Below are 14,767 nucleotides of genomic sequence, written 5' to 3' on the forward strand. Positions count from 1 at the left end.
GAGTTCTACAGCTTAAATCCATCTTTTCTCTCTCTCTCTCGCTCCCTCCCTGTCCTTTTCTGTGGGTGCTCAGGTACCAGATGCATGGCGAGAGGCCAGGCAGTGACCCCAGACAAGATGCCTTCCTCCACATGCGGCCTGCTGTGTCTGCAGAGGGCAGCTCCCTGGCGAGGTGGGGCAGCCCTGTAAAGGAGGAGCTGGAACAGAAGCAGGCTCCCTCCATCCACAGCCTGAGGAGACCCGGCCAACGTCCCGGTCACTCCTACTCCTCCTCTTCCTCTTGCGCTCCACCTCCGTTCCGCTCCTGTTCGATCCCCATCATCCCCTCGGTCCACTGTCACCCTGACAACGACATCTCCTGTATGCAAACCAGCGTCAGCCCGGCGGCAGTGTCGCTGGGATCCGCTTCCTGTAAGGAAATGCGAGCGGGGAGGAACGAGCGACGCGCGTCTTCCTCCTGCCTCCAGAAGCGGGACGAGGTGGCCATGTTGCTGGAGGAGGCCCAGGAGCAGCTCAGGGCTCTGGCTTTGGCCCACAGGAAGCAGGAAGAACCCGGTGTGAACCAGGGTGGCAGTGGCTCGGTGGCAGCGCGCGTGGAAGCCAGAGAAACTGTCTGCTTCTTGAGCCCTCATGGAGGAGGAGGAGGAGCCGGAGGTCTGAGCTCCAACGGACCCACGGAGACCCAGTTGCTCAGCCCCAACATATCGCAGAGAGACTTGAGCCAGCGGGGCCAATGAAAGGACAAGACCCAGGGACATTGACTTCCTGGCTCAGTTTGATGGCGTTTGACAAACTTGTGGTGTTTTTGGATTTCTGAATGCAGACACTTCAGCGTCTTATGGGATGAAAACGGGTGGCTTGAGAAAAAAAATGAAAAAACATAATTTGTTGTGGAGAATCTGGTGTTGTATGCATACTTTATGGATATGTGCAAACATTGGAGTGGCTGCCTCGCCAATTTACAGTATGGGAAAAAGAGAAAACATATTTACGTACATTTATTTAAAAATGAGAGAAACACTTCTACTTAGACAAAAAGAAACCAAATAGTCTGTCAGATCCATGGTGTTTTTAATTGTAAAAAGAATATATAAATATATATAAATATATATGGATATAAATATATGGAATTCAAAAAGTGACCAAGTACAAAGTTGAAGAACACAGGAATGATGTACCTTTTAAATTTCTTTTTGTCTCCTACCTTTTTTTATAACAGCTCCTGCCCCAACCCCCCACAGACACACACACACACACACACACACACACACACACACACACACACACACACACACACACACACACACACACACACACACACAGACAGACACACACACACACACACACACACACACACACACACACACACACACACACACACACACACACACACACACTTTTTTCTGGCCCACTTGTAAACTAGGAGCTTCATACCAGGCCTTAGGCTGCCACCCAAACTCCACCCAGCCAGAAATCGATATGGTCGCCACAAGAGGAGCGATATCCCTCCCGTCGCCTTTGACAGTTCGACCTCTTCAGAAAATCAAGGTCCCGACATCCTGCGTGAACAGACACCTGGATTTGACCGTACAAATAACAATAACTCCCTGGATCTTAACAGAACGCTCACGGATGTACAGTATAAAGCAAGGACAGACAGGGAGAATGAACATGAACCGCTCATCTACAAAAGCCCACGGACTCCTGCAGAACTCCTCCATGGTCAGAGTTTGGGAGAGCTGATTTCTTAGGACTGTCCAGATGCTGACATGGCCAGGGGTTTGATCCAATGTAGTTTTTTTTATAAATGAGACTCACCTCACACACACACACACACACACACACACACACACACACACACACACACACACACACACACACACACACACACACACACACACACACACACACACACACACACACACACACACACACACACATGCAAAATCCTCAATGTTGATTTCACTGTGAGTGTAAAAATGGACCCAACTTTTTTACACTCTCAGAGTTAAATTAAAAGAGGATTTTACTGTGCATACATACTCTATAGCTGCACAGGTCTCTTGCCAGTTATCATGTGGCTACAAAGGGAATGATAAATGGCTGGATAGCTGACTGGAAAGCCAGAAAGGGGAAGGACACATGGCTATAGGCAGGCACCGCAGAGGAAGAGGAGTATCTGCAATTTCTCTTTTGTCACTTTGTTTGGTAACTGAACAATTGCTGCTGTCTGGGGCTGAAAGTTGTCCACGTGAACCCGGGGGCTTCTTGAAACAAGAAATAAATGTCTATGTTGTACCCTATGGAGCCAGACTTCCTCAGTTTATGTTTGAATTCACAACCAAATGTTTCTGGCAACCATAACAACAAAGAGTCCATAATGATGGCGATGCGTGGTGCTTGAGTGATGTTATTTTTTTATGATTTTGATTTTGTTGATTGTGTTTGGGAAAGCTCTAACACCATGGCAGCATCCCGACCCCTCCAATTGTGCATGCTGGGGAAGAACTGATTCCGCTTAACACCAACAGCGATCCATTTCTCCTATTCACTCTGAAGCTGACCTGCACTGTGCCCAGAGAAAACCAGGGGGCCATTATTCATAACGCACTTTATCTTACACATGAACGTGGTTGAAAATCTCCTAAATATTTCCAGCTATCGTACGTCCATACTCACGAAGACAATTTCTTACCTAAAATGAATGTGGATTTTACCTCCTTGCTACAAAGCTGATGGTTCAATTTAAATTTCCCTTTGGCAGCCATTGTCATTCTAATGACAAACTGTATATTAACATTAAATTAATTCTAGCTGGCTTGTCATGTAAGCTGAAGTCGATTGTAACTGCTTTGTGAAAGTGGCCCTTTGTTTTCTTGTTCACAGCCAGTGCACAATGCTCAACATTTCCACAAACAGGATAGTCAAATATTTATTCTCCTTATTCTTTTTCTTTTCTGTTTTTTTCTTTTGGGGGGAAGGGGGGATGTGTTCACAATGTCCTTTCACATGACACACTGTCATGGCGTGGGAGTAGCCAGATTGACTCAGAACATTTAGGTTCACATAGCATTGATTCAACAATGTGACATGTCAGAAGTTCTACATCTTACCTAAGATGTAGATTGTGCTCTTGTTACATAAAAGGAATATATCATGACAGCGACATCGGTTCATAAAGACTTGAATGGTAAAGTCTGACTACAAAAACCACTCAGGAGGTTTGACAAATAACAGCACAGCCTATTCTGTTTTGTTTGTTTGTTCATTCTAACTTGAAAAAGGCCAGTTGGAGTATTAGAGGACACAGTGTTGCAAACTGCCATGAACCCTACAAAAGGCTCCACATCACATTACATCACTGTATCCCAACACTCCGGGCCGTTTGATGTCAAATACACAAATAATACACAGATCCATACTAACCATTTTTACAGGTTTCTACTCAGCCAGTGACCAACAAATTGCCAAGAGACCACCTCATTCATTTCCCTTGCCTGATTAGAATGAATGCGATTTTTCTTTCAAAGAATATGCCTGTGGGTATACTGACTGGACTTTTGTTATCAAAGATGAGTTCTGGTTCCAAAATGTCATTCAAAAGGAGACTTCAGTGGATGTTTTCTACAATTTTTGTCATCGGGTTATACTAGGTCAAGCAATTAGGCGTCGGCTGCTGTCCAAGCCAAAGAATATTGATCATGTATCACAACTCTGTATTTCAAGCTACACCAACAATGTGTTTTTTTGCTGCCCCCCCCCCCCTAATTTAATCATTTCCAATTCCCCATGCAAGCCCTGTCACTGCCAACCCTTTCAGTGGGGGAGTGTATAGACCAGGGGTCCCCAAACCTTTTCAGCTCGATATCCAAAATAGGAATTTGGTGTCTTCCCAAACTTAAACTTTCCAAGCTTGTTTATTGGATTTTTTCAGTATTTTTGGATTTCTTTGATGGAAGGACATGGTAAATTTGTTTCCTGTTTTTGTGTGAAAGCTTAAAAATAAACAGGGTATTTCCATCCCAAACCATAACAATGGAACGGCTATGAGACTCATCTTGGGTCACGGACCTATATGTTTAGGAAACTGGTGCAGACTACCATGTATCTCTTCAAGCTAATGCCAACCAGCAGGGGATGATAGTACAGTGACCGGTGTTGCCAGAATTTGCAAGAGAAACAAGCAGCCAGGTCTATGAAAACAAGCCCAAAACAAGCGACTACCGATAAGGCTTAAGTTTTACCACTTTACATCACCTATTTAAAAATAGCAGACCTACTGTACAAGCTCATAACGCGTCGCATCGCGACGCGTTGTAGATTGACTAGAAAGAAAATTTGGGATATTTTAGAAACATTTTAACAACATAAATCTTGTATGGGGGTCCCTGTAACAAATTATTTTCAGTTGGGGGTCTGTGGACAAATACATTTTAATGTGAGGGCCAATTGACATGAAAATGTTTGAGAACCACTGGTTTAACCCATTAAGACCTGTGGCGACTCTTTAAAAAAATCTAAATCCTAACAGTTTTTTGAAAAAAATATAAAAAATATTTTTTCACGATTTTTCAAAAATAGCAGATCTACAAGCTCGTAGCGCGGCACTCGGTGCCGCGCTATGAGCTTGTAGATCTGCTATTTTTGAATAGCCAAAGGCATCTAAAGTGACACAGAAGCGTTCCAGGTATCAATGGGTTAAACAACATTAGGCTTAACAGACAAATAAGCCCAAAGTTGCTTACAATAAGCAAATATGGCACAGTGACAGGGACATGATCCCTCACCGGCTTCCCTCCTGTGAACAATGCCACTTGTTCATTGGAGGCCTTGACCAAGCCAAAGGTAATGTAGTCGGGAATTGAACCTCGGCCCCTGTTGTCATGTTTGAGTGTTTTAGCTCTACGCCAACCGGATGCCCAAGAAGTTGTGGCCATACCTCCAGTATAGGTATAATTCATTTCTAATTAGCCAGAGTCTAAGAGCACATGTATTGTAGCAATTTACAGTTCAATTTGACTGGCAGGCAATTCAGCACATTATATACATCAGTGTTGCAAAACAGGTTTGCCAATTATGGAATATAGAGGAGAACAAAATTCATTTAAGTCAGACATCATGAGTTTCCACTCTGTACAGCTCTAAATGACATTACATTACATCTGCCAGTAATTGAGCATTGTATGCTCAACCTGTCACTTCACTTCACAGCCTGCTGGTTAACTTTATCAGGAGATGAGTGGTATGAAGGAAGACCGAGTGTGTGTGTGTGTGTGTGTGTGTGTGTGTGTGTGTGTGTGTGTGTGTGTGCGCGCGTGCGTGTGTGTGTCCTATCTGTGTGTCTGTTCACATATGTGATTACAAATTCAAGAAGTTTTACAGCACTACACGATTATTCGGCTTTCCCTTCCCTCCCACACAATAGTGGCCTGGGCAGTGCTCCAACTATAGACAGTATCATGGCAAAACGTACCGTTTGTGTGTGTGTGTGTGTGTGTGTGTGTGTGTGTGTGTGTGTGTGTGTGTGTGTGTGTGTGTGTGTGTGTGTGTGTGTGTGTGTGTGTGTGTGTGTGTGTGTGTGTGTGTGTGTGTGTGTGTGTGATTGATAGCCGGGAGTAGGGGTTAGACTGTCAGGGCAGACAGATAAGAACCTTGGCTTGATCCTTTAAAAACATCAGGCTGTTAGGCTAGACAATCCCGTCACACCCTGACTGCCTTTATTGCCAGTCGGTCAGTGTTGTGCAGCCCATATTGCATGTTTGTGTGAGTGTGTGTGTGTGTGTGTGCTAGAACAAAGGTTGTGTACGTTTTCTATTCTATCTTCGGCAGGGATGCTTTCAAGCTCATTTTGAACCGTATCAAGTTGTGAAGTCGGAAGGCCGGTTAGGGATTGAGAAAGCGAGGTGAAAATGTCCCAGCGGGGAGGCAATTCAACGGCACTGGATTTTCCATTTGAAAAGGCTGGAGCTTCTCTCAGTTCTCTGGCAGCGGTTAGAAAGAAAGCAAGACCAATGATAGACATGCTGGGCCTTTGGTTGGTTTAGCTGGAGCCATACGGCGATGTGTGTGGTCTCAGTTTAGCCTGGTAAAGCCCCTCCCTCCGGAATTCTCATTTCCATTTGATTTCAGGAGTGAGTCTGGCCTGAAGGCTTATCTGGGCGTTTCTTGCTCGTCCACCAAATGGACTCTCCAATCAGCGTCCTCGCTCATTGTTTTGTGATTGACAGCGGAGGTAGGCCAATCAGGTGGAACCCGAGTGGTTCACACATCATTAATCAATACACCTTTCATACAAGCAGCTCATTAACATCAAAGACAAACCAATTACTCCTGGTGATAATCACTGCAGCCTAAAGTGGCTTAATTGGACATCAAAGGGCCACTTGGACATCAAAGCTACATTACTCCCGCCCAGCTCCAGCCCACAGCCAAATTGCTATATAGGTCTGCAGGCCAGACTCACTCCTGAAATAAAATACAAATGAGATTTCTGGAGGGAGGGTTTACCAGGCTAGTCTCAGTTACCTGTACCTCAGTTTCCAAAGGAGTGCTTCTCACAAAGCTAGGTGAATATTGGGTTCCTTACAAGAGTTTCTGTTTGTGCTCGGATGTTTGTGCATCCACTCGACTCCAACGTTCACCTGGCACGGTTCCACTCGAGCTGGAGTTCATCTTTAACAACGAAACACATCCCTCAGCCATCCACATCAGGCTTGTCTTTTTCCAGGTTTCCACACTGAAAGCACAGCGATGGTTTGAAAGGGGCGGTGATAATGTTGTGTAACACAGCATCATGGGGTGGTGTTTGTGCAGATGAAGACATGCGCACACATTCACACGCGCATGCATACATGCACAGATTAAATATGTTTTTGTTTTTTCATTTAAGATCTAATTTGCCAGTGTTTCCTCAGCCAGGGGCACTTTTGGTCGGAAGCGAGATTTTTAAATGGTCTCACATGCTGGCAACTGATAATTAACCGTTGTCGTACAGATATTTTACGCTCGTGCAATATTTAAATGACAGCATGTTCGTGGCACAGCATAAAGTGAGAAGGAGCATGTGTTAATTGGTCAATGGTTTTGGACTCTGGATGTAAAATTCAAATTAATGTGACAGCTGACTACGACGACCATATTCTGATGTGCAAGAATGTATTTTCTTATGCAATTCATCAACTGCTATTATGTCAACCTTTAGTGGACTGTGTATTTCACATATTTTGCCGGCGTGTTCCAGTAACTAATGATGGTTTACACTACACCCTATTCCTACTGTTTTCTAGGCTGCTACCAACAGGACATCACTGGCATTCATATCACATTGCTGCAAACATTACTATGGGATATGAAAACTGATCAAAAACAAGAACCATTTTGTAACTGACATGTTGAAACTCAATTGTGTGATTGTTTGTTTGTGTGTGTGTGCGTGCGTGCGCGTGTGTGCGTGCGTTTGTGTGTGCGTGTGTCTTTGAACGGGCTTCTCCCCTGCACCCCAGGTTATCATGTAAATGTGAAGAGAAAAAAAACAAAAACTTCTGTGAAAAACAAGAGACTAATTTCTATTCATAAGAGTAAAGAGCAGTTCTTTCAATGGTGATACCCCGTAAAGATGAAATAGTGCATTTGTTTCTGTTAGTTTTATTTTTTTATCGTTTCTTTTTTCAATAAAGATGAGTCGGTGTTACATGTCTCAGCTTCTAATTGTCTTCTAACATTCTCTTTCTCAACACAACACAACACAAGCGTGCGTGCATGTGTTACACATTATTTGATGAAAATACAAGCCATTTTTACACAAATGTACATGTTTCGCTTTTCTAGATGCTGTTGTTTGCCCTAATGACAAATGTCAGGTAACATTTTTACAGGTGACCAGGGGCAACACATCTTTCAGGCTTCTACCTACTTGTACTGTACCACTATATTGTCACCACAGGAGTATTAGCGCCGAGGTCCTGACGTCACTGCCGCTAGAGGGCGCTATCCCCCTGGGTCGCAGCGTTATTTTTTGTGTTGAAATCCCCATAGGGGAATCTTAGATCGCCTCATATAAGAACTGTGTTCGAAAAATAAACACACCACCCCGGCGATTTTACTCATATGGATATATGAAGCATCGACTGAAGGTGGAAATGTACAAATTTACTTAAAGAGTAACACAATAAACGCTAGAAACGAGTCAAACGACCAAACGACTACATTTCCCATGTTTGGTAGATTATTTCTCACAATGCTTCTTGGCAATAACGTCATAAATAAAACCTGTAAATTTCCCCTTTAGATTTTATTTCCCCTTTAGATTTTATTTCCCCTTTAAATGGTGCCCCATTTGTAGGGAACATGCATTTGTGGCGCGCAGTTGAGTACCATGCGGGTTGCGCCCATGAAAAATGTTCTCTGTCAATGCCAAACAACTTATTCTGCTGTTGCTGTTGACTCTTTTGAGCTTCCTACCCCATATACCTGGGGGTACCTGGGGGGATCCGTGTCTCCCCATAGGATACGTGTCTCCACATAGGATCCCATTTAACAGAGGTCTGTTAGAGTGGGATCCTATGGGGAGATAGAGCCCAGGAGGTATTCCATTCATTCAGCAAATGAAGAATTTGACTTCTTTCAATTAAGACTAAGAAATTCATTTTTGGTTGCATAGAGCAGCATCCCTTTCTTCATCCTTTTCAGCCTGCTTTTTGAGGAGGACCAGCAAGCCCCCATCCCTCTTTGGCCTTTTAGAGAGTAGCTGGGAGCAGGTGTGGCATGGACTGCTCTTTACTTATCAGTGCCAGGCAGGAGGGACATTTGTGAAGCCTCTTCACATCCAGAGGATGAGGCTTCAGCAGCGGTCTGGCTATGTTTTGGCACCGAGCATAAAGCAACAAGGGTGGGAGGCTGAATGGATGGCCTTTCCCCAAGTGCCTCATGTATGTTATAAAACGACAGCCAAGTGCCTTCTGTTCCCCCACCTCTGTCGGTGCCTGTGCCGGTGCGGGGATTCTTCAACCCAGAACATTACTGAAAGGGCAGTTGGGGCTGAATGCAGTGAATAATCGAATAGTCAAACGATCTAACTTACTCAACTTTGGGAGAATTTAAAAACAATTGTGGGAGTTACCAAATCTGTCTCGAGAGACTAAATATCCACACATTGATTAACTTTTCAACTTTTTTCAACAGTCTTCACAATACAATTAGACTTACTCCCTTGCAGGCTGAGCTGAAGAGATGCTCACATTTAATTGGCGAGCTTTCAACATCTGTGACTGAAGTAAAATGTATTAATGATATGCCTAAAGGCTGTACAACCTACAAAATAAATCAATAATTCATGCAAACTGAGTATAGGTTATCCTACAACGTTAACTTTGCCTTGTTCATTTTAAAGTAGTGTGATATTCATAGTTTGCCTATGGGATTAACATAAAGTTGAAAGTTCAAAACATATTATAAACATTAAGTTATGGACAATGCTTAATCACTTAAACCCTATAGTTGACCAGGGTCCCCCAGGGCTCTATATTAGACGTTACGTTAAGCGTTGTGGGCTTGTAGATCTGCTATTTCTGCTGAAGTTTTGCCCCAGAATAGGGAGGGATGGATGGATGGATAGACGGACGGACGGACATACAGATAGATTTATAGATAGGGATGCTACTGTAGGGTCCAAAGTGATGGTCACATATATACTGTTCTGCGTCCCTTGTCGGTTTTTGATGTTCGTTGCTACCACAAGGAATTGTCACAGCATTATTGCCTTTCCTTTCATAAAGAATGGTCCAGTGTATCCTATAAAGGAAAGAAGACAGGAAAAGCCTTTCCTTTAGAGAATTCAACCACCTCTTATCATGTCTGCCACTTAGATACTTCCGTGTCAGTTCACTCAGTTAGGAACCTTCCTAGGCAAAAAAGACTATTTGACCGCACTCAGGGGCCCGATCTCAATGTCCACCCTATGACCTGAACACTGAACCCTCACAACAGGCTTGGAATTTCATCATTTCAGGGCCAAGGCCACTTGGCCTTCGGTGCTGTCCATTTTTTTAGGGCACAAAGGCCAAAATGCCAGGTCAGCAAAGCCATCAAATAAAACTGATTTTAAGTCCATGGAAATAATGAATTCAGTGAGGATAGCTGAAGCCATTTACATGCACCCAAGGTTCAAACAAAGACAGACACACTTAATCATGCATATACCAAAGCTAATTCCCTGGAAAAGCGAAGTCTCTTCCAAAATAAATAACCTGTTCTCGTGCTTCCAGAGGTGGATGGTTATACTTCACCACCCAGTAATGGTTTATGACCTCAGGACATAATTAAAAAGAACAGGTTCATCATACAAAGTGTGTTTCCTGATCAGTTTTCTTTATTCAGACAGGCTCCCAGACTCAAGGACAAGTTAATACAGAGCTACCGCCTCCCACCTCCTCTAACAATCCTTTTTTACATGATAAATAAATGTATTGATATCATTAAAACATTTCAACTTGTCATCTGCACCCTTGATTTTGTGAATGGTGCTTTTATTTTGAAGGCACAGGCTTACACTTGTCCTTTTGTCCACATCTAAATCGGTGTGACCTGATATATCATGTCAGTTCCTCCATGAAGGATGTTTTTCAAGATTTTGGCTACTACTGTATGTATTCTGTTGGTGAGCAAGTACAGGTTAAAGACAGTTGACATGGCAGTGTATTGTTCTAAGCTCTGATAGCTAAACTCACAAAACTAAAATGCTGTCAGCTGTCTCAAGACTGTCTGATTAAGGGACTGGCCATAGTTGAACAGCTCGCTGATCGGATTACTGCTCCAAGTCTTGAAGAGTTTGCTGCAGGCTGCAGCCAAATTAAGAATAGTCTGTCCATCCACTTCTGGGGGGTGAGTAATCATATTATTCAGTTCACTTATGAATGTGATAGAAGGCTAGGCATGGGTTAGGCCTGTGTGTGTGTGTGTGTGTGTGTGTGTGTGTGTGTGTGTGTGTGTGTGTGTGTGTGTGTGTGTGTGTGGTGGGGGGGGGGGGGGGGGGAGGGGGGTAGTAGGGTAAATATAGGACTGTCAAATGCTGATTTGACATTTCATAATTGTATGGAAATACACTTATTTTTGTGTGCTTTCTGTTCACTCCAGGCCCACACTGTTGTAGCTAATTGCCCAGAAAACAGTATTTGATCTACAGTAGCCTGAGATTTTACCCCTTTGATAGGTATATAAAGGGTCCCAAACCACCGCACAAACCAGCCTGGTCTGCCCATGCCAGAGGGGGCTTCGTACTGCCATGCTGTTGACTCTTTCTGAGGGTGTGGTTTGTAAAGGTTAAAATTCTGCTGAAAGAAAGGAGTTTTGGGAGCTGAGAGGGAGAGTGGCCGGTGAGAGAAGGATAGAGCTCAGGGTTCATGCTCTGTGGGGGCTTGGGGGGACAGGACAGAGAAGAGTTTGTTTTTGAAGCTCATTCACTAAGCTTGTTTGCACACACGCATTTAGGAACTTTTGTACGTTGAGAGTCTGATTCATCAATCTTTTTTTGTCCGTGAATTTTGCTGGATGTCCACTCAAACTCACGTCTGCTCGGAGGTAGACTTACACGTGACTAAAGCCTGCGTATGTCATTAGAATGCCTTATTCTTCATGCAAAATCAATTACAATAGTGCCAAACCTCAAATTAAATATTTACGTGTCCAATTTGTCAACATGTATTAAAAAAAAAGATGTCGAACAAACTATTGCTTGGATGCATATTATAGATATGATGCAAATTCAACAGATTTTTTTTTCTTTTCAGTTGACGCATATAGAGCTGAATTATTAGTTCCCTTGGCGTGGCCGTTTCTGCAAGCGTGGCCACAGTTTCGCCTATTGGGCTTTCATGCCAACTCCAATGTTGCACCAATTCCGATGTCAGGCCTACCCAGGGCTGTGTCAGCTGTGGGGTGCAGCCATATAGAAACGTATACCTCATTGGCCGCTGCAGTTCATTGGAGCGACCTGTTTCCGTGACCACCATATTGGGAAGGCGGAGCCGAGCCTTCTAATGCATTCATGTCCATTGAAGCAGGCGGTCTCTCCACAATTAAAATGATCATATAACTCCCAAAAACGAATTCAAACAATAAAAAAAAAATCATTAATAGAAAAGAAAGAATCTAAGAAATTCCCTAAATTAGAAAGAAAAAGAAGAAGTAGTGAAAATAGCAGATCTGCAAGCTCACAAAGCGTCGTTTGGGTCGTGGAGAGACATATAATTTCTCTCTAGGGTCTCGTCGTCTCGAGCTAAAAAGTTTGGGAGCCACAGCTTTAGTCTACCAAAACATCATGACCACAGCCAATCAGTAGCAACCGCTCCCTGAGCAGACCTCTCAGGCAGTGGGGCCAAAATTGGCACCCTTTTCGGGCCCTTTTGGCCCCACTGAGCCCACTTTGGCCCGGGTCTTTGTATAATGGAAACAACGTCACAAGCAGGTGGTGCGGGACGGTGCTGGGCTGCTATCTGGAAACCCAGCATAATTAAGAGCAAAAGATGACATTGTTCAAAGTTATTCAAATGGAAGCAGAACAAAAGATACATTTACTGTATGGGGTCAAAAGCTAACAAGGAAGGAGGCTCCAAACATAGGCTCCAATGTAGCCTGACAGCGCGCCGCAGGTTCGAGGACCGATCCCAACGGTCTTTGCTGCGTGTCACTCCCCATCTCTCTCCCTGTTTCCTGTCTACCTACTGTACTATCAATAAAGGCATAAAAAAGCCCCCAAAAAAAGAAGGAGAAAAAAAGCTAACAAGGACTGTGCACTCCCTATTGTGACCAAAAATCAGCAAGGCATGACCTAAACCATTTTTGGATAACAACCCACTTTTCAGGAGCTCTGCAGTCTAATAATAATAATAATGAATTGCATTTATATGGCGCTTTTCTAAGTACTCAAACTTACTCAAAGCGCTTTACAATGGTTCATTCATTCATACAGGGGGGGGGCATTGGGAAGTGGAGCGGCGAACAGTCGACGCCAGCGTCCCCACTTTTCCCACATTCACACACCAATGGTGGCAAGCTAGCGCCGACCGAATCATTGGAGGCAATGTAGGGTTCAGTGTCTTGCCCAAGGACACTTCGACATGTGGACAGGAGGAGTTGGGATTCGAACCGCCGACCCACGGATCAATGGACGACCTGCTCTACCTCCTGAGCCACAGCCGCCCAAAGTCTAGTGTCAAACGTTATACTGACATCTGAAACGATTCACATTGCAAGTTGTCAGCAGCAGGGTGGCGGAGCTAATTTGTAACTCTGAGGGTAGTCCATGCGCAGTGCTCTAAAATATAAGAGAAATGTATCAAAGACCAGATTGTTATTCATAAAGCATACTGTATCTGCTATGAAGAAACTTCTTCCTCAAAAGGAAAGCACAAATAAACTCTTTGGAGCAAAGCCTGTGTGGCCAAGAACAAAGGAATGTTCTTTCCTCATATGGATTGATCTACAACATTTTCAAACACTCTGGGAGGGGAGTGAAACAGAAGGCGATCAATTATTATTAAAATATTGGGACCATCTGTTTTTTATTCATTTAACTCCAATAGCACCCAGAGGGCAGAATTCAATGGTTATTGCTTTCTCTCTTTGAAGGCCCTTACAAAAATGAGGACCCTTCAAACCCCCATCACCACTCCTTTCAGTCACTCCCATTAGGCAGCCCCTTCAAAGCACCTGTCGCCAAAAAGAAAACTCACATAAACTCTTTAATTCCGAGAGAGAGAGAGATTTTAAAAAATATGTGAAAATGTTCTCCTATAATGACATGCCCAAAACAGGAACGAGAGGTCGAATAAAAAAATTAAAAAAGCTTAACATATAGCTTGGCTTAAAACGTTAAACGTATAGCTTGGCTTTGAACGTTAAACAAATAGCTTGGCTTTGGCTTAAAGCTTTAACAGGACAGCAGCAGCAGAAACCAAAGAAAAGAGGTAGGAGCATTTGAATCCCTAGACAGGCTAGAAAAGTGCGAATGAGTTAAGGGGCTGATCACACCGGACACTGTTTGCAGGTTGAAAAACGCAGGCGTGTCACACTGTGGAGTAGAAAGTAGAGCAGCTTGCAGCGCCTTTCTGTCTTGATGTTGCCAGGCAACCAGATACTCACCTGTCACTCACTTTCAGGCCCCGCCCCGACACAGGAGTTTTCTCTCTAGAGCAATCTCTGTCTGTTCACTGTCTCTCAACTCATCCGATTGGACAGTGGGGAAAAATCAGCAATGATGTGGAGCACTTTACTGCTTTGAGTTCCTCCAAAATGTGAGGCGCATAGGGCGGATAAACGCACATAGGGTGGATAAAAGCAAGGCGACTTGCAACACAAAAGCAGCCAGCAAAAGGCTCCATTCACATTGATGACAATTACAAAAAGACGCCCACAGCTGCGCAGTGTTTGTGTGATTGGAGTCCAAATCCCTACATTTCCTCAACAACTACCCAGAAGCACTGGTGTAGCAGACACCCATGTAGCTAGCCATGCAAGGGTGTATCATACTTTTACTTTACTTTTTCATGTTATTGTGGTATTTTTCTATAGATTTTTTATTTATTTTTTAATAAATAAAGTCATTCAAATATTGTATACTGTACTGTACTTTTACAAAATTTGTCATGAGCATACAGAAGGGAATATTTTCTTGACATTTACAGAAATTTGTAATATTTACCAATAATAAGCAGAGGATGTCACTCACAGGGATCCCTCCATGAAGCTTGCTGAGGTTTGCGGGGCAAGCTAG

General features: G+C 43.6%; 1 protein-coding gene across 1 annotated transcript in view; it reads left to right on the forward strand.

Moving 5' to 3' along the window:
• The window catches only part of nrg3a (neuregulin 3a), a 489,374-nt gene extending 488,614 nt beyond the window's left edge, over positions 1-760 (forward strand). Inside the window, exon 15 of the mRNA XM_080449647.1 lies at positions 74-760. Coding sequence (XP_080305773.1) covers positions 74-737 — 664 coding nt within the window. The 3' untranslated portion in view covers positions 738-760. The remainder of the gene's footprint in view (positions 1-73) is intronic.
• The last annotated feature ends 14,007 nt before the right edge of the window (positions 761-14,767 follow it).

The sequence above is a fragment of the Gymnoscopelus braueri genome, assembly GCF_963280865.1.
Source record: "Gymnoscopelus braueri genome assembly, chromosome: 14".
In the NCBI taxonomy this organism is placed as follows: domain Eukaryota; kingdom Metazoa; phylum Chordata; class Actinopteri; order Myctophiformes; family Myctophidae; genus Gymnoscopelus; species Gymnoscopelus braueri.